This window comes from Lycorma delicatula, chromosome 3 (genome assembly GCF_047948215.1).
Source record: "Lycorma delicatula isolate Av1 chromosome 3, ASM4794821v1, whole genome shotgun sequence".
Classification (NCBI taxonomy): Eukaryota; Metazoa; Arthropoda; class Insecta; order Hemiptera; family Fulgoridae; genus Lycorma; species Lycorma delicatula.
The window spans coordinates 220,779,204-220,806,021 of NC_134457.1; the positions used below are offsets into that span (position 1 = coordinate 220,779,204).

Below are 26,818 nucleotides of genomic sequence, written 5' to 3' on the forward strand. Positions count from 1 at the left end.
GATGTTTAATAAAAAAATGTTTTATAGATTGAAAGCTTAAAACATAAAACTGCATGGATTTTTAGCAATTAAAAAATTTAATTGCTATTATTAAATTAAGAATTAAAAAAATATATTACATTAAAAATTTCAAATATAGACTACCTTTCTAAATTTAAAAGCTTTTGATAGACTGTAGGTAAAAAATCATTACATGAATCTTCATTATGTTTTTCATAATATGAAGCAAGTCCTTGCCAAGCTAGAATATGATCAGGCATTAATTCAACAGCTTTTCTGAATGCCTTTGGTGCCTGGTCTTTCTGATCAGTTTCTTGCATGGCCGCTCCTAATAACACTAGAGCCATGTAGTTGTTTCTATCAACTTTCAAGACATCCTGTAAAAAAAAAAGTACATCTGTGCTATAAATTTTAAAACCCATAATATATTTTTTTCAAGAAACTATTCTTCAGAATCATAACCTGAAAAACATAATTGTTTTACTGCATGGAATCACCAGACAACAAGTAGTCCTGAATATAGAATTTCCAATTAGCTATAGAATATAAATATTATACATATGTGTGTGTACATTTTACAATAAACCAGAAAATTCTGGGTGAATTTGACATATCTTAAGTCAGAATTCTGACAACACTGAGTACAATATTTCATAAAAATAGGATAAGCATTAAGGATTCAAAATTAAGAAAGCTGGAAGATCCATGCCTAATTTATAGAATACAAAAAAAAAATTAAATAAGATTAATGCAGCTACGATTATGACAATGAAAGAACAATTTCAGTTAGAATCCATGCAAAACTAAGTATACTCAATGACATGTTTAGTTGAGACTACAGAATAGCATTTTCACTGTGTGGGAGTTTATAACTATTGTTCACAATAAAAACATTGTACTCAGTTACCAGCAGTTCATCACAGCACCACATTGCATTAACAAAGTATAAAAATATTGATTAAGGAGATTTAAATGTAAAGGAAAAGATCTCTGTATGAATCATAATATTATAATCAGACATTAATAACAATTAACTGTCAAAATCTGTCAACTGAATTATAAATACATATATTAAAAAGAATGACGCAATACATGTTAATGATAAAAATAAATAGAGATGAGAATGTTAAGTAATATGCTACATCAAATTTACAAACATTTCATTTACTTTTCAAATGGCTGATCATGAAGTGGATTTAAAAAAAAATAATACTTCATGTTATCTCCATTTAAACAAGTTAACTAAATGTGTCATTTTGTATAAAATACAGAGTTTATACATGCAACCACCTCTACAAAGTTCACAAGAGCAATAAAAATTACACATTTTATTCAAACATATGACTATAAATCATAGAGTTCAGATAACGAATAGTTAAATGCACCACTTTGTAAACAGGCACTATTACCCATGATAATGAGAGTTAATCCAGGATTAGCCTAAACGGGAAGTGAAAATCACTAGAAAACCTTGGTCTACGCTGTATTATAAAATCAATAAATAAAACTTTAAGCTGATTTGCAGTTCAAAATAGAATTACAGATAATTATTAGAAACTAATAATTATTATGATTATTAGAAACAATAATGATAATTTTGTGAAAGCCCTTACTTCAACATTGTTGACACAATCCCTTTTGTCTTAAGTACCGTGCTACTACCAAATAATACCTTTTCAGGGTATGTAGTTTACTTTTATAATCTACACCTCTACACTATGCATCAGAAGTAGCTTGAACTAAATTTTATACAACATTAATTTAAATTCCTTGGAACTCCTCTTAATCAATATAAAAACTTTATCCCTTCAGACAAAAATCTTTTGCCCTACATAACATAGCTCCACCAATCTTCTATGCTCTTTTAGATATCACTTCACCAAAGAGTCTAATGCGTTTCCCTTCATAAACATGATCTTGTAATTGTCATTTTCCTCTTGGTTCTCTCTTTTGTCTGGATATCACCAATACCTTACGTTTCATTCCTTTCTTTTTCATATCAAGAATTCACTGAACTTCATTTATATTTCTGAGTTAAGACAATATTGTTATCATACCAAACAACCAGGGTTTTCTTCCATCCTCTTCGACTAGTCTTGCCTTTACATTTTCACAGATTTCATCAATTACCATAATAAATAAACTGGGTATAGTACATAATAAGCTGAATATAGTACAGAATGTTATTTCAAATTTGTTACAATAAACCACTCTGAGAAGCCCTACTTTAATTTACCTTCTTTCAAACATCATTTACAAATCTTCCATAATATTTATTACTCTCCCTTTCTCTTCCTAACATTTATATATGTCATCATCAAATATCACCATGTTATATTATTATGATCAATATTACCATTTTTACAAAACCTTATTTATTAGATGATGACTACTTAACAGCATTAGAAAATTTTGCATTAACAGTCAAAACACCTCCTTGGATAAATATAAATCTTACTTAAAATGTGGAAAACTGATTCTTTGATTCTCAATTTGAAAAACATAAAATTTTTTCCCATAAAATATTTTTATGTATTGATAGGTGACAAATTTTCAACGGATAATCAAATTTAATTTTTTCATAATAACAAATCATATTATTTTGCTTCACCAATTTTAAACAATTGTTAAGTTTTTAACATTATAAAATATTTATTATGCCTGTATATGTAGGCTGGAGTCTATTGCAAGTGTGGTGAGGTATCCAGAGGTACAGTTTTCCATGTCTCGCACTTCAAGTAGAAAATCATGGAAACTGAGGTTCAAGCTAAGATTAAACTATTTTTTGTTAATTTTAATTTCAAGATTAATTAATTTATTTATCGGTTGAAATTTTTTTTTATATTACATGGGTACAGAAGCTCTATTTTATTTCTTAATATTTTACCATTATTTTTGCTACGTAATAAGACAATACAGTTTTGAAATTAATATGTGGGCATATTGAAATATTAGACTTATGAATTTTGGGTAATCCTGTTAATTTTGGTGTAGACAGCATAAAAGGGTAAAGATGTGAAAGATATTTTTTATTATTAGTTAATTTAATATTGAATAGTAGTGTTTTATAATTGTTTTTTTGCGATTCCTAAATATTTAATTGTTGAGTATTTTATTTCACTGTAAGTACTGTCTAGAACGTATTTGTAAATATATTTAATATAATTATTTTTATACTTGATGAACAGATATGTTCATTTTATCTGCATATGTTATAACATTGACATTTTGTTTATAAAGAGTATATTTTAATGTTTTTATAACTTTGATATGTATGTAATATTTGGTATATTTGTGAATTTTTTTAATGTATGCAATGAGTTTTATATTTCTGACCTTTTGCATTAATAGTATTTGCAATTTCACTTTTTATTGTTTTTATCTTGTATTTTATGTATATTTATTTCAGTGTCCACTGCAACAAATAATAATAATTTTATATCATTATTATTAAAAGAATTATCTATTATACATTTATTAGAATCACAAGCAATTCTTTTTTACGATTCTCTTTTTATTTTTTTGTTACGGCATATTAATATTCTAATTCTTTAATTTTAACTTGAATATTTCATAAATATATTTAAAAACTATACTTCCCATCAAGTTCAAAATTTCTAAGCAGGTTGAGCAAATATCTAAACTAATTGTATTTTTATTTCCTGTTTTATTCTATATACTTGGATTTTCTTGAATGTATTTTTAATTTATATCTATATTTCTAGTTCTCACTTTCAAATATGAGTACTTAAGTATTATATTAAATTGTAAAGATCTTTTATTAAATCTAATTTTCAATATAAATTTTTTCATCTTTATATATAATTTTTAAAAACAAAAAATCAGCTCTGCCTGAACAGGCATCATAATTGTTTTTTTCAAAAATTTTTCCCGTATCAAATAATATAATTTAATTAATTATAAAATCAATTTGTTCTAATAACTTCTAATTTCGAATGCTAACAATGAAGTAAATTTTTTAAAACCGCTACGTCGGTAAGCATCTCTTACTAAGGCGTCGCTAAGCGTAAGTAAGCGTCTCTTACTTTTAATCTACCGTATAACGTGGTTTTTGATTTTATAATTAATTAAATTATATTCAATATGGCAGAAAAAATGTTTGAAAAAATAAAAGAAATATGTGTATATCCTCAACTAAAAATTTAATATTTCATCTTTGATACTTTCAACAGTTAAATGAGTTTTCAGCAGACAAAAACAGACGGTCATCATTTGGTACTAGTACTTATGATTACACAGTTTGATTTTTAATCATATATTAAAAATCATTATATTAAATTTAATTATATATATATATATATATATATATATAACTATTTTTGTATACAGAACATAATACTTTTGCTTATCAGAACGGGCCTTTTATTATGCTTCAGTTTGGATTTTTAATAATTCGACTCAAGATTTAAAATATTTTCAACTGTTCAATAGAATTAATATTTTGTCTACAGAAAAAATATTACTCTCTCTTAGTGTACTGATTTATTTAATTAATTTATTATCTTTGCCAAGTCGGATCACTATTTGGTAAAAATTGTCATTTTTAAGTTAATATAAGATATTAATTCCCTTTATTTATAATTCTATACTTCACAATGATTATACGATCAAGAGTTCTACAAAATTTCTGTTAATCCCTCCAATCAAACAATTGCTTTATTATTGGAATACCAAACCTAATTATGCTCTATAAAATTTATTATGTACTGATATGAATAAAAAATAAATTTATTTATGTTATAAACTGAATAAGGTGAATTAAATTATGCTAATGTTCTGCGTATTTCCGGTAACATCACCAAATCCTAATTAAATTTCAATATTTTAATCTATCTACAAAAATCAGATTGTAATAATATTTTTTTACCTATTCCTCTAGTACACATTTTTACTCTCTGGAGCCTTGAGTATGCTAGCTAAACTGTGTCTAGTGTACCACTGCTATGTCCAGCAGCTTTGATCTTTTCCACATAAATCTTTGTCATAACCGGCTGCTATCCATTTTCTTAATGGATTCCTTAATTTCTACAATTATTTTCTAAATGTCATATCTTTGACTTCTCATTTCATTCGTTGATTTTCTCTTTTCTGTCACACCACAATCCATATTTAGTATTTTTCAAAATATCTTCTTTGCCTATCTCTGATTCCTTCAGCTTCATGGGCGTTTCCACTTAACGGTTTATTAAAATTTAATCTGTCCAAACCCAATCCCACAGTATCCTTAAGTTAGTTCCTTCATCCCATCACATCTACATCTGACTTCTCAGTAAATTTCTCCCGATACTTTTTTCTCAAAGCTATCCTCTTGCAATTCTTCTTTACATTCTGGTACATTCTTTCTTTGTCTGCACTTTCTTCTCCTTTACTATTTCTCTTAACCTCTCAACATGTTGTCATCACCTTCTCCCTTTTTGGCACTACCTTCTAACTACAGAACCCATTTCACAAAAATCAGTCGGCAGCATTCTTTCCAACTTCTGATCCATATCTATCAAAAAACCACCATTCCTGTCGTTTCTAACCTCCCTACGTAACTTACCTTCTTTTCCTTCATTTCTCTTTTTGCTGCAGTCAAAAATTACTCAGGATTTCTCCATATGTTCTGTCTGGGAAGAGTACATTTGAAGTGCCAAATTTTTTTACACAGTTCCAACTCAGAAGACAAACATGTGGTTTTTTGTAACTTACTGATTGCATATATACTGTACTTCAACATATTTTTACTTCCTTAATAAATACTACTATGAAACCATTTTTCCTCCTCCCCTGTGTATATCACTATACACTATAGTATACACTATATCACTGTGTATACACTATAGTATAAATGATACCTATTTCTCAGCCCTTTTATTTTTTACATTTTCAGTTTGTTTCAGTGTCCTAAAAAACCTTCATCATTCAATCTGCCTTCTCAACCCAACCATTGACACCAAATTCAGTCAAGCCCAAGTTTTGTATTTCCTTCCTAACTTTCCCTCCTCTCCTTGTCACACTTTCTCTCCCACCATCTCTCTCTCTCTCACATTCCTCTGGTTATCTACTTGTTACAGTACCCCTGGTTATTCAGGTATGATACATCACTTGCAAAAGATATCCTAGAGTCAATCCATTTGAAGTGATCTAAGGGGTGGTTGCTTGACCAATTCAAAAAAAAATTTAACTTACCCACTTGTTTCCTACACGTCTCAGGACCTTAAAAATATTTTTTTTTTAATTTGATATTTATGAAGTTTACCTGTGGCAGCCATTTTTGTTACGGTCAGCACACCTACTTTTGTGATTGTAAGGGTTTACAAAAAAAATTATACTAAAAAACTATTGGTCCTGGAAGGATGAAACAAAGAGCAATTTATCTATATTTTCTCAAGATAATAGATTAGTTGAATGGTTTATTTACTTATCTCTCTATGAGAAAATTACCAATAAAGTTGAACATGAAAAACTGTGAAATTTCACTTCTGGTAATTTTTTTCAAGAACCAGGGATGGCATAGACGGTTTGAATTATTTTTTATATGTAGGTATACGTTAGTAGTTTTACCATAAATAATATTAATGGTGATATACTTACCCCTAAATTTTTATAAATTTTTTGAAAATAATTTTTTTTTTTAAATTCAAATTTTGGCTTCAAATAACTCTGATGGGGCTCGTGATAAAAATGTCAAATTTGCACAATTTGCAGTATTTTTGTAGATGTTTATGGCAACTAAAAAGGTTTCTTGTGTATTGTACTAATAAAAAAGTTATCTCTCAAAAATCATGAAAAACCTGTAAAAAGTGATACCATTTTAACTCACTAAATAAGTGCTCCAAAGGGGTTTCTTGTGTTCTTCACACCTTAATATATTTATACTTAATACTATAACTAAAATAGGCTTGTTTGAACCATTCAACTGCAGTGTTCAAGTTATAACAGGCGCTTGAAGTCATTTCCAGTAGTCAGGAAAATTCATGTTGCAACATGCTCATTTATCTTGTCGCATCATTTAGCTTTGCAGTAACAGACTGGTCAGGGGTATTCCATTTTAATTCAACAAATGATCAGTGCATCACTATTTTTGATTTTGATGATATTTAGTATATGATAACTACCCACCTTGTAGTGGCCAAAAAATATTTTTTTTATATTTAAAAATGTTTTTTCTTGAGTAACATACTATTTTCTAACTTCCCAACAAGTAAAAACAGTCATTTTTTCTATGAGCTGTAACATTCTTATTTTACATCGTACAGCGGGTCAAAAAGGGCTTTTTGGAAAGAGTAAAGATGGAACTTCATAAATTCATTTTGTTACATAACCAAATCTTATAATGTTTATTGAAGTTATGTTTAGAAATTGTTGATTTTTTCAAATTTTGGACCCAAAATAAATAATGAATTGCTTAGGGTAACAGGCCTGTTTTTTTACCTTTTAACTCTTAGGTACTAGTAATACTTATAAAAAAATTGGATTGTTACAGTGTCTTTCATTAAAAAAAAAAAATGGCCGTCAAATCATACGATTTTGAAAAAATCTCATTTTGGGGCCCAAAACACATGTGGAACAGGTGGCAAAAATCTGATATATTTACAATGTACTTTAAAATGTATACATTGTACTTTAAAACCCTATAATATTTATTTTGTTACTCAAAATGGTTGACAAGTAATGAAGCGAACAAAAGCGCTAAAAACACGATTCCTTCTAACCATAAACAATGCATACAAAAATACCGATGTAATGTATTTTACAGATTATAAAAATTACAACTAAACTCATTAGAATGAATAAAAGGTCTAAATGATAAACAATTCAAATACATTAACAAGTTGTTCAATTCACTTTTACCTTATTTTACTCCTGCTAAGGGAAGTTATGAATAAATCTTGGACTTTCTGATAACAAACTTAACTAACATAACTTAGTGCTCCTGCCATTTATTTTACTGAGTAGCACTGATAAGTCCTCATTCAACTTTGCTGTAATATTGTGTCCTCTTCCAGTAGTTGATAGAAAAAGCTCTGATGGTGTAAATCATTAAGATATTTTCCAGTTGAAGCCATGTTTGATTATCCCTCAATGATTTCTTGAATGAAATACCAAGACCCTGAGGATGGGAAAAGTGTATTCGATATTCCTCTTCATTTTCTTATATTTTGACTTCAATGACTTTGCCTAACCACCACTTGCCACAGTGTATGCACCAGACATAATTTTTACATTCTGGCTTTGGTAAACCTATAAAGCAATCAGAATAACTAATGTTCTTGTGTACTGATACTAGCGTAAATGTTTCTGATTCAGAGGTCGCCCGGACTTTCAGAATAGATTTCTGACTTGTTGGAACATAACTGTGAAAGGTTCTTGTTTCTGGGACTGTTGTGATTACCTGATAACAAGAACTGAGGTATTCTTCAATCTCTTTAACATCTTTATTAGAGCAGAAAATAAATGTTATATGTTTAATATTATTTTTGCAATAATTGTACATATCAGAAGATGTAACAATTTGATTGTTGACTGTTCTTTGAAGGCTTGCTTTAGTCACAGTCCTTTTTACACTTCCTTTTCGTCCTTTTCCACGTAGTCCTTTTCCATGGTATGAGGCAAAAAACTGCCATTCAGCTGTGATTTCAAAATTTTCTTGATGGTAGCAAAAAGTTATGAAATGATTTTTGTTTTTATACTGAGATGAGGAGCCATCAGAAAAAAAAACAGTTTACTTTAAAAAAAAAGTGTTTTTACTTTATTTACAACTTACTTTTAGAAGCAGAACATGATGTAGTGGTACTGTGCTTCAAGTACTCACTAATCACACAATAGCTTTTTGTAATTTTCCTTCTTTTTTTAAATACATGAGAAATGGATTATTGTGACATAAGCACAATACACAAAAAACTTTTTTATTTGCCATAAACCTACAAAATCACCACAAGTTGTGTAAATTTGAGATTTTTATCACCATTTTTTTCTTAGTTATTTGAGGGGGAAATATATTTTTTTTAAATTAGTTTTCAAAAATTCATAAAAATTTAGGGTTAAGTATATCACCATTAGTACTATTTATGGTAAAACTACTAACATACACCTACATATAAAAAAATAATTCAAACTGTGTATGCCATTCCACCTCTAAAAAAAATTACCAAAAGTGAAATTTCACCATTTTTCATGTTCAACTTTATTGGTAATTTTCTCATAGAAAGAAGGGAGATAGGTAAATAAACCACAGGATCAATGTTTTACCTTAAAAAAATGTGATTAAATTGCTTTTTGTTTCATCCTTCCAGGGCCAACAGTTTTTTAGTTATGATTTTTTCCATAAACCCTTACAATCACAAAAACAGGTGTGTGCACCGTAACAAAAATGGCCGCCACAGGTAAACTGCTTAAATAAAAAATTTTTAAAAAATTTATTTTTACAGTTCTGAAACATGTAGGAAACAAGTGGAAAGTTTCAATTTTTTTTTAATTGGTCAAGCAACCAGCTTATGCTTTTTTGGGACACTTCCAATGGATTAACCACCTAGCTCTAATTCCATCTTTATATTACATTATAGTCTTCATGCACTGGGCGTGCTCTCCAATGATAATTTCAACATCAATGCAAAGAACAAAAAAGTAACTCAAGAACTACAGATTTTTAAGGAATGTTACAACAGATATGGTTAAGGATGTGGGTAAATTAATAAAATTGGGTATAAAATATTTTAATTATAAGTATATAAGTAGCAGGATTATTTGAATCCACATTTTTGAATTTAGCTAATTAATGCGCTGAAATAGTCGATAGCATAACCAGAATGCTAGTAAGCGATACATATTTGATGGCAATGAAATACTTTATAACTTAAAGCATCGATGATTCATTTCGTTTAACAAAATTTCAAAATCAATTACCATAAATCACGTAAATTGAATTTCATTTTAATTGACAATATGGAGGTTTTAAATGGTCATCTGCTATAAACAGTTTGAATTTTTTTGATCCTGCTAAGCATTTTTAGCAAGGAAAGTAATTATTAGATCATAGTATCATTATCCACACTATAACATGTAACTTTACATGGCTCTGTGCTTCTGGTAGGTGTCACTTACATTGGGTAAATTTACCTAATGTAAATGACACCTACAATAGGTTGTTAATAATATATAGTACATGCAAAAAGCCAATTTTTTTATTAAAGATAAAAACTCCTTAGGCAAGTGTCTGAAAAAAGATCATAATGCAATACCATAGCTGTAGGCAGTAAAACTGAAAAGATTACGTTCTTCAGACATTCAAGAGATAACCAATATAGAATCAACATAGAAGCAGATAACCAATTTATTTTCAAATTGAAAGATCTGACTTCTTGTTTGCAGAATAATTATTAGAATATGAAAATGGAATAAAAAATAAAATTACTTCTGTAAGTACTGATAAGAGAGTTCACCAGAGTCTTAGTCATGAAGGTTGTCTAATTTAAGGAACAAAAATTGCTAGTTATATTAGTTTGTATTAAACATGTATTTAAAGCAGAAAGAAAAATGCACTGGCACTGATTTCAAATTTTAATTAAATTTGGGGTAATAACTTCCTTAAGGATTTCATAGAAGGATATGCATATCATCAAATTCTTGTAGTGGTTGGGAAATGGGAGAAAAGAATTATAAAAAGAGAAAAACAATTCAGAAATATTAAAGCAGTAATATAGTCCATGTAATAGTTTAAAACTGCTACGGTAATTATTTTTGTGAGAATGGCTTTCACGCCATTCACCAAATTGTTTTGCCGACAAAAATGAGGACGTTCATAACCTAACATACTGCAGTTTGCGGCATGAGAAAGAGTATAGTTTACCTTGCACAGCTTGACGGCATGTTCAAAATTTTTGTTAAAAGTCGCCTCTTTTGCTTCTTTAAGCAAGGACTTAATTACTTTGGGATCCATAATTTAAAATTAAAATAATCACATAACCATAAGGCAGTACATCACAGAATAAATTTACAACCTCGCCACACGCTACACATTGATGCAACTTAAGTTACAAAACAAATACAACTGTCTAATTTTAGAAATCGAAAAAGTGGCAAGAAAGAGATATTAAACATAATTTGTATTATTGAAATTAGTAAATTATTGAAGGAATAATAAAAAAAAAATATTGAAAAATATTAAAGCATAGTAAATAAAAAAATCTAAAATAATTGTAAAAAGTATTAAAAATTGTATTAACACGAAAATTTAATATAAATCTTAATGAAATAAAAATAATTACTTAATTAAACGTCTTACTTTTAAACAATAACTTTATTTACAGCATTTGAAACTGTGACTAGCCGCTTCATGACAGTAGCCGCAATGTAGGCCCGCAATATTCGGATTCGCAACAATTTTATGTCCTATCAATTTCATAAATTATACAACAGTTTTTATGACAATGTCATTAATAAAAAATATTTGTGATTAAAAATGTTAAACACTTAAAGAATATTAAATAAAATATAATTTTGTAGAATAATCAACAACGAACCTATAGATTCAACCTAAATTTTCTTATAAAATGGAAAAAGGGGTTACACCCCACCAAGAGCTTGTGTATTTTTAAGAAAGAATCTGGTATAAATGTGGGTAAAGTTTCCTCTTACATTTAAATTGTAATGTGCAGGTCAAGAAAATACAGAACAAAGTGAACATTTTCTTAAAATTTATTATTTTTTTAAAACATCTAATATCTTATGAAAAAAAAAACAAAAATATTTACTGGAATAGGAAAATATGTGTTAAACCAAATTCCTTTAAAATGGCTACATATATTTTAAAAGGTTAACTTAACAAGAATTAGTTTACATAATAAAAAAAGAAAATTAGTGTATTAAAGAATTTACTATAATACCAATAACTTAATTGTACCTTCAGAGAAATAATCATAGTAACTAGAATAAAAAATTATATACATATTTTAAATTAATAAAATAGTTAATACAGAAGGGTAGTAGTATATTATTTTCACATAAAATTGCTAGTGATACAGAGCAATTACTATAAAGCACAACCAGACATTATAATTTATTTTTTGGAAGACATGAAACATATGGAATTAATGTAAAAAATTGTGAATTGTACACAGCAGTTGCATACAACTTGCATACAAGTTGCATTCACTGCACACAGTTAAGATAGTAACAGATAGGAGTAAGATAGTAGTAAGTAAGCAGTATATCAACAAAAAGTTAAATACACAGCATCACATTATACCTAATGCAAAAAACAGACAATTTATATGTAAAAAAAAAAAATGAAAGCAGTAAAATCTAGATGTACTGATAAAATCTAAGTTTAATGAATGATGACATTTTGTGGAACTTAAAAGATAATTGTAAACATTTTTAACAGAAATATATATAGAACACATTACATGAAAATAAAACACGTTAGGGAGTGATGGAAAAAATCAACAGAAGAAAATTTTAAATGGCCGATTATCTTAAATGTAGAATGAATCTAAGAGAAAGGAAAAATAGGAAAGGTTAGTGATTATTGATGCAGACCTGTCTTAAGTAAGCATCATTACATGTCCAACTTGCACAGTCACTGTTAGACCCAATATTCATTCCAACATTTGTCATAAAAGTTTTTGTCTGGTTACATTTTTTTTTAGTATGCCTTCAGGCAAAAGTGTCCAGAATTTTAATCACTATCAGATTTAACATCTGTTAAGAACTTCAAATTTTTGTATGAATTCTATCATAGAGAAAAATACTTTATGTTATTCTGATCATATGTCACAGAGAAAAACAAGAAAGATAGTATTGCATTAGACTGAACTTTGTAGACTTTACACATTTGTATGCCTTTACAAGGCATACAAATCTGTTAACAGCAAGGGTATATAGGAGGAAATGATGAGATTGGGCATCAAATAACGATATGTTAATATTATTAGGAAAATGTAGAGATTATATATATATATATATATATATATATATATATATATATATATATATATATAAAGAACACCATATGGTAACAGTGAATAATAAGAAGTGGTCTTAAACAAAGAAATATCTTATTGCCAGCAATATTTAGTGAGGAATGGAATGAATGAACCAACAGCTAAAAGAAAGAGTAGGAGAAAAAGATAAGAAAATGATTTTTGCAGATGACATGATGATATGGGTTGATGAAGTTGAGAATGTACAGATCCAGTTAGATGCTTGGTAGGAGGTAATGAACAACTACAGAGTAAAAAATCAGTAGGGAGAAGAGTGAGGTGATGTTTGTTGGAAGAGATAAGAGAATGAAACAAGATATTGAACTATATGGGGAACATCTGACATCAGTAAACATTTTCAAATACTGGTGAAGTGAAATAGGTGATGATGGAAAAATTTCAACAGAAATATCAAAACGGCTGAAGAAGGGAGAAAATTTGTACCAGAATGGGAAATATTTGTTAAGAAACAAGAAGACACCAGAAAGAGCAAAAATCATGATATACCAATCCTAGTTTATGCCAGAGGTGTTATCAGAATCAAGGAAGATGACAGAAAGAGATTGGAGTAGGTTGCAGGCTTGTGAGATGAAGTTCCTATAGGCAATAAAAGGTAAAATAAGAAGAGATAGACTGAGTAATTTGGACATAAGGAATGACTTGGAGTTGTAAAGTATGCAAGAAAAAGTAGATAGAATAACTTTGTGATGGTATGTACACATAAAGAGGATGTGCATTGAAAGACTACTGATCAGCATAAAAGAACTGAGAATAAATGGAAAAGGCCAGAGGACAATCCAGAGTAAAATAGAGGGATGGAATTAAGGTCAATGTGGAAAAGAGAGAATATAATTGGCAGCAGATGGAAGGGGAGAGATAGTAGGAAGACAGACAAAGATGGAGAGATTTAGTGAACAGACAGACCAGGATCTGGATATAGGTGAAAGATCTACAAAACTTCTTGATCAATTTCACTGAAATTTAGATATGCTCAAGCAGTCTATTTGAAGTTGTGCATGTGAAAAATTTATGAAGATTGGTTGAGCCATTCTTAAGTTATACTCAACTTAAGGTAAAAAAAGCGGAAAAGTTAAAAAGCTTGGTTCATTATGATGCTGCAAGTTGGAATGCTGATGTTTCTTTATCTGCAGTATCTATTGTTAGCAATATAAAACCAAATTAAAAAAAATAATAAAACCAAATTAAATTAATGAAAACTCAGTCTCCTTGCACAAAACTGCACAAGATTTTTAAATTGTTATTATCATTTAAGTAATTTGTAGAGTAAAATATTATTTATTTATTTATTTGTATTTTTTAATGTCTAATAGAATAAGTAGCAGGAAGAAGTAAGTTTCATTGTTCACTACAAAGATCATTAAAAAATTAGAAGGATAAAAGAAAAGACATAAATAGTGGCATACCCATTAACAATCAAATAATAATTGATCATCTTTCTTTTACTATAATAAATCTGATGTCTTCATTAAAAAAAGTAAAAACAATACAAAAGAAAAACTCTTCACATTAACAATGGGGAGAGAACTGAAAGGAAAAGGAAATATGCTGATAATTTCAATAATTATGTAATAATCAATTCAGGATTTGCATAAAAACAAAATATTCATTAACAGCATGAGACAACATGATAATAATAAAACTATTAAAAACCTTCATCGACTTACTTTCAAATTACATGGACATTTTCTTAGAAAGGATCTTTCAGAGCATATGAAGCAGCTCCTTTTTCAGTAGTTACTGATTTCCACAAGATGTACTCCACTGAAGAAGGATAGACATAATTAACTACAAAAGATCCTTTGAAAGAACAGTTACCTTAAAAGTGAGTCACTTATAATCTTTAATAAATATAAAATAAAAATTTTGAGCTCACATTTAAAAAAAGAATTCTCTGTAATCATTAATGTAAGTGTTAAAAATTTGGTAATTAACTGGAGAAAATGTGGAAAAAGTACAAAATTAATCAATTTGTATTAAGAGATGAACGTTAATGTTTGGTTTCCTCCATGCATATACAATCTTAATCAAATTGAACTTGTAAGGCCAAAAGTTAAATATTATAAAAAGAGATTTCAATTGTGACAGAGGTCTTAATTTTATTCATACATTGAAATAATCCAGAAACCAATACTGCATACACCAGAAAATGGTGGTTAGGGCACAGCAAGATAGTCTAGAAACTATTATTGGGAAAGTGATAGGATAATGTCAAATATGCTCCTAATCACATCAAACTTGAATTTTATTCAAATACTACCAGTAACAGCGATAGCAATAATAATAATAACCAACAGTGACTATGATTCTGACAATATTAGTAATAATAACAGCAAATAAGAAACAAATGATGAGTTTGTTGATAAAGTTTAAAATGTGTATTATTTATTATTAACATTTTACATTCTACATTTATTTTAAAGAACAGTTATTTATTATAGTAATGCACAAATGTGTTGTTCATTCATCAATGGAATTATATCTATGAATGTAGAGTGTAAGGAAGTCAGATTTCATTAAAGCTGATCTTTATTTTTAGAATAGAGCAGTACTGTCATCTATACCATCTACATAAACAATATTCTAAACAAATGGGGCTTGCCCAATGCAATAATTGTTGAAGATGTATTGAATGTTGTGTCTCAAATAGTAAAAAGAAGGAAATGAGTGGTTAGAATTGCCAATATCAATAATTACTATCACTAGATCAAAAATTATTTATGTTTAATTTTTAATAAACAGAAAAGAGACAAGGCAGATAATTGAAGGGGTTGCATGTTCTGGACTTTTACTTCAATAAAAATTAAGTAAAATTACAAAATGTTCCTCTTGTAAATTTGATGAGGATTTTTTGTGTATTTAGTTTTTGGTATTTTTTCATGTAATTGTTATTTTAATTACTTACTTAAAATTATTTGAAGATTCAATGTGAAAAAAATGAATAGGTTATTAAATATTAAAAAACCTAAAATTTATAATTAAGGCGTGTAGAGTTTTTTCTTAACAGGGATTACAAAAGTCTCATCATTTGGGCAAATTGAGTTTTACGTTACCATAAGAATTCAGCAGAAGAATTTAAAGCAAAGAAAAATTTATATAAAACCAAAAACTATTTTTTAATGTTACAAAAGATGCACCAAACTTTATCCACAAACTAGTTATATACACTGTTTCACTCTGGTACACTTAGATATACCATTTTGTCACACAATATCTATGAACATTTTTTTCTAAATCGCTAGTAAATTTTTAAAATTAAATATAATTTTTTTTTTTTTAATTTAAAATATTATTTGTGTATCTTTAACTTACTTATATTTATTATTTCACATAATTATTTTTCAACAATTTTTTTTATAAAAGAAATGGTTACATCTACATATCGCATAACCCAGAAAAATAATTTCTTTGTTGCAGGCCATGCAAATCTTTTACAAATAGCATACATGATGAATTAAATAGTTTAGAAAGAATCTGTCAAACTGATAATCTAAGTTTTTAAAAAAAACAACAAAACTATAACTTAATATATCAAAACTAAACTACACAACTTATTTCTACAAAAAATGCAATAAAAATTTTGTTTTTTTTTATGTAAGGAATGAATAAATTAACTAAATGTCCAAATTTATGAAAAAAATGCTTTTTTAATTTTGTAAAATTTTAATGAGAGCAATTTTAATATTAAATAATAAAAGCATAATGAATAAAAATTGGAATAATAATGCTAAAATAAAAAAATGAGAGTACAATTTTTTTTATGCTGCTGTATGAAAAATAAATTTATGTCAGAGTGAACATCAATAAAAATAGTTTTTCTGTGCTATTATACACAATAAAAATTCTCTGAAGCAACAAAGTGCAGATGATAAAGAGTAAAGCATTGAAATGTGATGTAATAAAATAAATGTTGACCTGTAATTCAGTATTAATTCAAACATCCCACATTTAGAATCAAGTGTGACTCATAAATGTGTCATAAGATAATCAATAATAATAATAGGAGATGGATTTGTCAGAATTTCCAGAATGAAACAAGCCTATAATGGTGATTACTTTAAAGTTTATTTTAAAACTGGTTGTGCCATTTATATATTAAGGGTATGCAAAAGAAGGCAGAGTAAGTAAAGTGCAGATCATAAGGAAGAGACAAAATAATACAATCAACAATAAACTTGAACAAATCTATTAGACAATGTTTCAAAGATAGCCCACAGCTGTGACTAATTTACTAGTAATGACAACGTTTTTACCCAACTACAAATTTAGGATAATTTCACAATTTAGTAAGTATATCTGTCCTGTCCCATCCCATTTCATCCTCTCCTTTGTAAATGCATGCATGCGTGCATGCATATATATATATATATATATATATATATATATATATATATATATATAGATATATATAAATATATATATGTGTGTGTGTGTGTGTGTGTGTGTGTTGGAGGTATGTATTCATATGAGGTATAGATGTGACAATGTTTACATTACTATAATTCTTGTGCACAAAAAATAATCAAATGATCTTTCTTATATGAATGAGCAACATTAGATGCACACAGAGCTAAAAAACCAAAACGACCAAACCAAAATGAACTGAACTATAAAAACCAAAATTTTTAAAACTTAATAAGTATGGTGAAAAATGAAAGTCCCTGAAAAGAGGATTTAAAAAATGAATGTACCACATGATCAACAAGGTATCATAACATCACTTAGCATGAAGAACAATAATAAAATAAAAAATATATATAATATATATAATATATAAATAATAAAGTTAGAAATAATTACTCCCAAACCATAAAATCTATGAGGTCATTACACCAATTACAGAAGAAATAAGAAAGAAGAAAATAAAATTCTTTGGCCACCTCTTGCGTTTGGAGGAATCAAGGAAAAGTAAACAACTCTTGGAAAGATTGCTAAAGCTAAAAACGCAACCAGTGCAGCTCACTGAAGTGCTTCAAGACATCAAAGAAGCAGGCATTGCACTACAAGATCTCAGAACAGGATCTGGAAATTATAACGACTTGCCTGGTGTTAAATATAAAGAAAAGCCTAAAAAGAAAACGGGGACGGTTTGGAACGGAAATGGGATTTTTCCAGGAAAATGAAAAGAGTATTGGAAGATAAGAAAGACTAAACATAAATGACTAATTGGTCCTTCCGGGAAGTAACAAAAAAAAAATAATAATAAAGTTCAGCTTACCAATATGTAAAAATTTAAATCATTCGAGTGCTTTCGGATTATTATCCATCTTCAGGAATATTAAATTAATTATAAGATGTGTAAATTGATCGTCACGTACCATGACAATCAATTGTTTTATATATATATATATATATATATATATATATATATATATAAAAGTTTACTTAATTTACCATATGCTATTTCAATTTATTCTAGTTCTGCTATTTTAAATAAATTTTTACACATCTTATAATTAATTGGATAATATCCTGAAGATGGATAATAATCCAAAAGTGCTCAAATGATTTAAACTCTGACATGTTTCTAAACTGAACTTTATTATTTATATATAACATACCAATAGTGCCATGTTGAGAAAACTTAATCTAAAACATTTATACCCATATATATGTATCATTCAATAAAATAAATTAGCCATGAAAATACTGAAAAAATAATTTTAAATAAATTTGAAGATCACTTAATAATCTAATATATTTTAATAATGATGATTTAGTATAGTGAATAGCCAAAAATTAAAAAAAAGCTTAAGATGAAACCACCGGTGAAATATATTATCTGCATCTATTAATAGAATTCTCTTCATTTTTCTTATTCCTATTCTATTATTTAACACACAAGAGTGTCATCTTCTCAGATGTGTTGTTCATCCTTATTAAATATTTATACTTGTCTATATACATCTCTCATCTAAAACAGCACATATTACATCTTGGGACAACTTTAAAAAATCATAGCTAATTTTCAGAAACAAAATGAGATGTTAGCTCTTTGTCTGGTGCTGTTAAACCTAAGTCACGTAGACTGAATTTTAGCCAATTAAAAATTCTAACATAGCTATGTTTTTATGTGAATTTATAACCTGCACTAAAAAAAGTAAAGATTTTTTTTACAGTAACAATATTACTCTGTTGGTGTGAGATTAAATAATAATAGTAATAACTGGATAATCCTAAATTTTTCATATACTCATTAACATGCATTTAGTATGTACTCAAATATTTAGTAATTAATTCCTTCAAAATTTCATTCAATATTAATTTTATTTATTATCTTCAGCTAATTATTATATTATATAAATTATACTACATTGTATTATTATATGAGACACTATTATTTCATAAAATTATTATTTTTACATATTAATTTGGAGACTGCATCCACTTCTCCTTTTTTGTTCATTAATTTTACGCTTTGTAATGCTGCTTCCATCAAGAGTTTTCTTTGATTTCCCTTAATTTCCAGGCAAATAGTGGAGTAGATGCTATCTGTTATCCACAGAATACTATTTCTAATAACATTATTAATGTTATATTTTACAATACTAATGAAGTATTTTTTATTCACATGAGGAATAAAACAATAAAATATCAGGTTTGTCAGAAAACAGGGCAGTCCTTACCTGAATAACCCTCACCAAATAAAATAGTTCATTATTCAGAAAAAACAGGCCTGAGACTTCAAGGTAAAAAGACAAAATAGAGAAAAAATAAACACACATTACAAACTAAAAATAAATAAATAAAATAGAAGAGTTAAGTATAGTTTGATAAAATACTCATTTTTATATAATTTCCATCGATAAGGCATCAAATTCTTTTCTCAGTGTTACCGTTAAATTGGCATTCTTGTTAAGTTGTAAGTGTCTCACTGAGTGTATCTGTTTTTCTGAATAAATAAAAATATTTTTAGCAAACAGAAAAGATATGATTATAATTTAGTTTTCACAAAGTGCTGTAGCTATAACATGTGTAGAAGAAAATCCTATTATTAGAAGTCGTGTGATTTTATTTATCTTCTTACATAATAAATTTTTTATCTACTCCAGATATTTGGTGTAATTGCAGTATAAGCTTATGCACATCCATTACTATTCGCAGGATATTAAAAAAAAATTTTAGTCAAAATTTTATGCAGATTAAATTTTGTTTGTTATTTTTTTGCTAGAATGATATAATTCAAGTGAGAAAATGCCAAAACTGGTTGAACCTCATATTTTTGAAAGGGTGTGTAAATTAAGTCTGAATCAGAGGCAAGATCAAATAAATAGCAAGATTTATAAAAGAGTAGATATAAAATGTTGAATAACATTTGAACAAATAAATTTTCATTTTTAAACAAATAATTTATCATTTATGAATGTTTCATCTTTTGTTTTGGAAAAAACTTGAAGAGAAAACACAGTAATCATGTTATTTAATTAATTATTTTAATTAAAATTTTATAATCCATCATCAATTTAACAAAAACAGAAAGAAAACATTTTTTTTCTTAATATTATTTTTAAAAACTGGTTATGTTATTTATTGCTTCCTCTTACTGTTTATTTCTTCTTTACTTCACACTTCATAAATTACTGTATAATAAGCTGGTGATTTATAAACAAGACCAATTTTTAAAAAAACACCAAAGTTGAACTCATTAAGTTCACAATATCAGACCAATTTTCTTTATTAAAATCTGTATTATAAGGACAAATATGTTTAGATACAAAGAATGTGAAGTTTGCAGAAGTAAAAAATATAGTGGTGTATTCCAATTGAAAGGACCGTGAAAAAACATTGATGCACGCTTGGATGCATCAATGTGTGCATACATTTCAATGTTGGAGACTAAAAACTTCATCTTTCTCAGAATAAATCAAATGAACAATATATCCAATGTTGGAAGGCATTTTAGAAGGTGGCAAAGCCAATAACTTTCTGGTGGCTTGAACCGAACCTATTAATAAAAATCTAATAACATCAGTATAATATCTTCTCATGATAAACAGACAACTACAAAATATTTTGTACGTAATATTTTTCATACTATTCAATAATTTATTGCTATTTTATAAAACACTATAAATTAATTACATTAGATATAATTTGATTAGTAATATTTATAGTGCTACATGTTCTATTATTACATTGTTTTAAAATTTCTCTTATACATCTTATCTTTACTTTTATTATAAATAACAGAAAATTAATTTTATCAAATTGTAAATAATAAATGTTGGTATAATATATAAATTGATCCTACAAAACAAATAAAGATTTTATTTGTTACAATAGTTTTGATAGTCTGTGGCTTATGTTAACAATTAGGACATAACATAACCATGCACATACAGTTAACGCAGTTGTAAAACTCTTCACAAGGCTTCCACTCTCTCATTCTTACATACATACACTCACACACACACACACCCTCTTTCTTTTTTTTTCTCTAGCGCAATGTAAAAAGAACCAGTTCTGTTACCTCTTTTCGATACTGGTTTTGCTTTATCACATTATAGATAATGTTTATATACGAATATTAAAAAAGCATTTTTAACAAAACACTATAATAAAATAGTTGTATAACATTAATGGATAAGTACACAGATTGAACTAAATAGATTAAAAAAATGGGTAAAAAAATAGTTTTAAGATGATTGAAACTAAATGATAAAAATATATAAGTACTGGTAGAAATGGGTAAAAATACAGAAGAATACAAAAATCATCTTAACATAAAAACATAGTTTAAAATTATTATTTTAAAAACAATTCAGATGAAACAAATCTGAAAAATTTTGATTTTTTAAAAATTATTTTATAATTATCATCAATTATGACAGCAATCGTTATGTAGACTAGATAATGATTGAAGATGTTTAAAAAATTCTTCACTTATAACATACATGCTGTATATAGTTAAGTGATTTCATAATATAATTTTATAGCTGCTGTATAATTTATTGTGTTAGTTAATCTCAAAAACCACTGAACTACTTTCTATTCAAACTTCACAATGACAAATAAAAACCATTTCCAGAAGGTTTACTGATCTTAAAAAAAAGGATTTTAAGATCAGCAACTAATTTTAAGAATAATATCCAGGTGACACAACTTTCATAGAAAAATCTGTAAGTTAAGTTTAAATTGATTTACATAACATCTTCAATTTTTTACAAAATAACACTTTCATTCAAAATACAAAACTGTTCACTGAAAAATAATTTCAGTTTAATTCATTTATTTCATTAAAAATAACATTACTGCTGAGCACCTTCATAAATATAGTGTATATTTTCAACAATTAAGCAATCCTAAAAAAAAAATACCTCACATAAAACAAAATCAAGTGGATTAGAACAAAAAAGTACTTAAAAAAGTTATTTATCTATTTCACTTTATAATTATTACACATAATAATTATAAAGTGAAAACGAAACAGAACAGTATATGTTATATGCATACTTAATTATTCTAACTTAACTACATAGCTATATATTTATGTTACATTCATTATAATTACTAAATAAATATTTTACAGTAAAAATATCATGATAAAAAAGGTGATATTTTATTTAATGGCTAAAAGACAAAAAAAAAAGAATACAATAATAAGTTAGATAGAGTCTATGTATAAACAATTTGTTTACATAGATAAACTAATGACAATAGACCAATTAGAAAACTTCTTAAAAAATAAAATCATGAGGTTATATATCATGAACAATGGATATCACATTATATTTTAATCAGATAAATTATTCTATTTTAAAAAATTACAACAAAAAAGCAAATAATGTTAATACAGTATCTCTATAACCTCAAATCGAATTAATATACTGTGCAATGATAAATTTTTACAATTTACAAAATCCATTAAAAAAGCTGACAATAATCCCTTAAAAAAGGATTGTTGTCGTTGATCTGTTGTTCTAACTAAAGCGCATGCACATACCGTATTTGCTCGGGTTGGTGGTACTGGCAGCGACAGTCGGCACTAACTAAACTAATATAATTTCACAACTTACATATTACAAATTTCACGTGTATGATCGGCAGACTGTTGTAGCCGCAAGGCTTACACACCAGATACCAAGTCAACCAGGCGATCAAGGTTGAGACCCAGCCAGACTGAATTACTTTTTTACACTTCAAATATTATTTATTTATTTAACTCTACCGTTCACCTTTGATGTCACAATATAGCAGATGACTACAACAGCGTTTTTTGGGGGTGGGGGTGCGATTTTGCAAAAATGTTCTTTGCAAATTTTTTAATTGTTAATAAATGTGCCAAAAAAAAAAAAATAATCTTAATTAGCCAAAATCTCAAGATATTGAGGGTGATCTTGTTCTACAGCCTTACCCCTTGTCCTTTTAAGTTGAAAATTTAATGCTATCAATGCCCGATATATAGAAGTAATCTGATCAAGTTTAGTCAAAATTAGTCCAGTAGTTCTGGAGATGTAAGGTGATTTAGAGGCCAACATTGAACACACACACATATATATATATATATGAACATTAAGATCCAGAAAATTTCCACACGGCTTTTTGATTCTTTTGGGTTCCTTGGGTGTTAACATGTCAAGATCTGGTGAAAACCGCATACGCCCAAATTGAACTTATTACAATACTTTCCTTCTAGAACTATAGCTCTGCATTAGTGTATCTAGACAGGAAAGTAAAATGATGGAACAGAGTATTTTTCCATTTTTTGGATTTACTTTAAAAAACAGTTATGTAATTTTCTATTTTAGAAGTAAAGGTAAAACATTTACACTCAAAATTATTTTCAGTTACTGTTTCAAATTCTACTTAGGACTTAAAACTTCTTACATTTCTCTAATAAATTAGTTCTGGTCATAAGTAAAGGATAAACTGAATAAATTCAAGAAAATAATGTTGAAAAAAAAAAAAATATATATATATATATACATTTATAATATAAATGGAAAATTTTGTGGATCTGTCTGTTTGTTCTTGCATCATACAAGAACCAACTAACCAATTGCTTTCAAATTTTCAGGATGCATTCGTGTTATCCTAGAGAAGGTTTTAAGCCGTAAGTTGTGGCCCTAGCCCCCTTGGGGGGAGGAGGGTTTAAGATATTAAGAATATTCATTAAAGAAACAGAGAGTAATCCTTTTATCTCTACCATTTCTGTCAACATGATAACAGAAATATAATGAAATAAAATATATTTTTTTTCTTTAATGATTATCTGTAAAATATTTAATATTCTCATACCCATAACAATAATGAACATGTAGGGGGAGGGGTCCAGATATATATAAACAACAACCACCAAACAAAGTAAAAAAAACCTAAAAAAAGAACTAATACCAATCACACATTAAAATTGTAAATATATTATAGTCATAAAAATTAAAAAATAATAAATTAAAAAAAAAAATTGTGACTGGCCACACATACAGTACTGTTCTCTTGAGTACAGTACTGTATGTGTGGCCAGCCGCTTAACAAAAACTTTTTTTTAATTTATAATTTTTTAATTTTTATGACTACATATTTTTATGTTTATAATTTTAATGTTTTAAGTTTAATGTGTGATTTTTCAAAAAGAAAAAGTTTTATTAACTGATGATGAGGGAAACCCTGAAAAGTGCTATTATGAAATAACAATAAGCATAAGGTAAGAAGTATTATTGAATTCTGTACTCTTGGTGGTAAACTGTTTTTATACTTTCATCTTTGATATATATATATATATCAAAAAATTATATCAAAATTATATTATATATATATCCCATATATATTATATATATATCCCATTATATATATATATATATATATAATGGGATATCCCAACTAGCAGTTTGAGACAAAATAATGTGCTAATTGCAGTAAAGAATGAGGTTCACCAGTCATAAATGGAATTAATGAAATTTGTCTCAAAGATAGAGTTTTAATGCTTATCATACAAAAATAATCAATTTGTATTATAATGAAGTATTTGTTTTTCTATTATTTATAATTAAATTGACTAATAAAATTATAACATATTATTCAGTTAAAACTTTTTTTTTTTTTTGTTTTACAATAATTTCTTAATACATAATTGTTAAATAAATTTTAATATTACTGCATCCATAATTTCATTTCTGCATTACACCTTCAAGATTATATGTATAATGTACAAATGAAACAGTGTGGTTCCATGGTAATCCATCACTCTTCCATTTTCCCACACAAAATTAAAATTGTTAAAAAATATAACTAATTTATTTTACTTCTAACAAAACACAAAAATAAAGAGAAAAGTAAATACTAACATACAGTGGCAGAGTGGTAGTGATTTAACTTTTCATTTTGAGGTCCCAGTACAAATCCCTTATGGCTTGGAATTTTTTCCTAAACAACAAAATCTTCATTCCATATTTTCATCTGCTAGCTAAGAGCTTATATGATGAATTGATTGTCTAAAAAACTACATTTTTTTTGTTATATAGATATTTCTCTGAGCTTCTTTCCTTACTTCAAGCAATAAATTATTACAAAAGTGTAAATTTTCAAGTATGTTTTAGACAATAAAGAGTATCTTCAAAGAACATAACTTTTATAGATAAGAGATATGAAATATACTGTTTCAACATTATTTTTATAATTCAAACCAAGATGCACATTTAAAGTAAAGTTAATAAACTTTAAAAAAATCTCACTTTAAACATAATTTTACAGTATCACAAATACTACCTAACAAAAAAATAAAGAAATCACAAAATCTGTATGAAAATACACTATAACCACCAAACAGACATGGAAATATGCCTTAGTATAAACATTATACCAATTTTATAATAAATCTGACATCAATCAAAAGTTTGTTTTATACAAAATGTACTAAAGGCGAACATTTTTATTACGGAAATAAACACCCCAATATTGCACTTAAAATATTTTTAACAATTTAAATCTACAAATTTAAAAATGTAATTAATTATACACAACATATATAATTAAAAAACTGTTTTACATATAACCACCTACATTAGTATATATAATAATAATTATATACAGAAAAAATTATTTTAATTAATTAATTTTTTATTAACATCTCAGCTAAATAGTTAAATAACTTTTAAATTTATTATCGTTAATTGTAATTTTAAAAAATAATTCCAATTTAAAAATATGATTTTTTTGTCATTCACAGTATTTTTTATTAAAAATAATACTATTAAAATTTCTACAACAAATGAGATCAATAGGTAAACATTTCATTAAAAATATATCAACTGGTTCAAAAATATCATTAAAAAGAGAATTACATTTGTTTGTACATGTAGGATATTTTATTTTCTTATATTAAAAGTAGTAAACTAATACTCCAACAAACATAATACTAGTAAAAAAAATTTAAATCAGTGACAAGCGTAATACTAAAATGAAATCTACTCATAATAACAAATAAATAGTCTTAATTTAGTCTAAATAGTCTTAATTTTTATTCTATCAGACATTTTTAAACATAAAAAATACCTTTTTTTATACATAATCAGTATACGAGTATTTTTAATACAGGCAATAACTAAACAAACATTAATAAAACTGAACAGTATTTGTTAAAGATGTATTTTATACAGTTTAAAATATATAACTAATTCAGTCAACAATTTTCACTTAACATTCAAATACTGAAACCAATAAAACATTTTTCAAATAAACACAAGTAATGCCAATAATAATAATTAAAAATAACATATCTTGAAAGGGCATACAATATAATTTTATAGAGTATATATCTAAAGTAAAATTACACGAACTTTCTGAAAGTAGACTTGGGTAAAAAAAAATTAAATTAA

At 27.0% G+C, this 26,818-nt stretch overlaps 1 protein-coding gene across 1 annotated transcript in view; it reads right to left on the reverse strand.

The window, feature by feature from the left end:
* LOC142322448 (tetratricopeptide repeat protein 37-like) overlaps positions 1 to 11,025 on the reverse strand; it is a 139,430-nt gene extending 128,405 nt beyond the window's left edge. Inside the window, exons 1-2 of the mRNA XM_075361547.1 lie at positions 10,853 to 11,025; positions 145 to 377 (exon numbers count right to left, since the gene is read on the reverse strand). Coding sequence (XP_075217662.1) covers positions 145 to 377; positions 10,853 to 10,942 — 323 coding nt within the window. The 5' untranslated portion in view covers positions 10,943 to 11,025. The remainder of the gene's footprint in view (positions 1 to 144; positions 378 to 10,852) is intronic.
* Between the last annotated feature and the right edge of the window lie 15,793 nt (positions 11,026 to 26,818).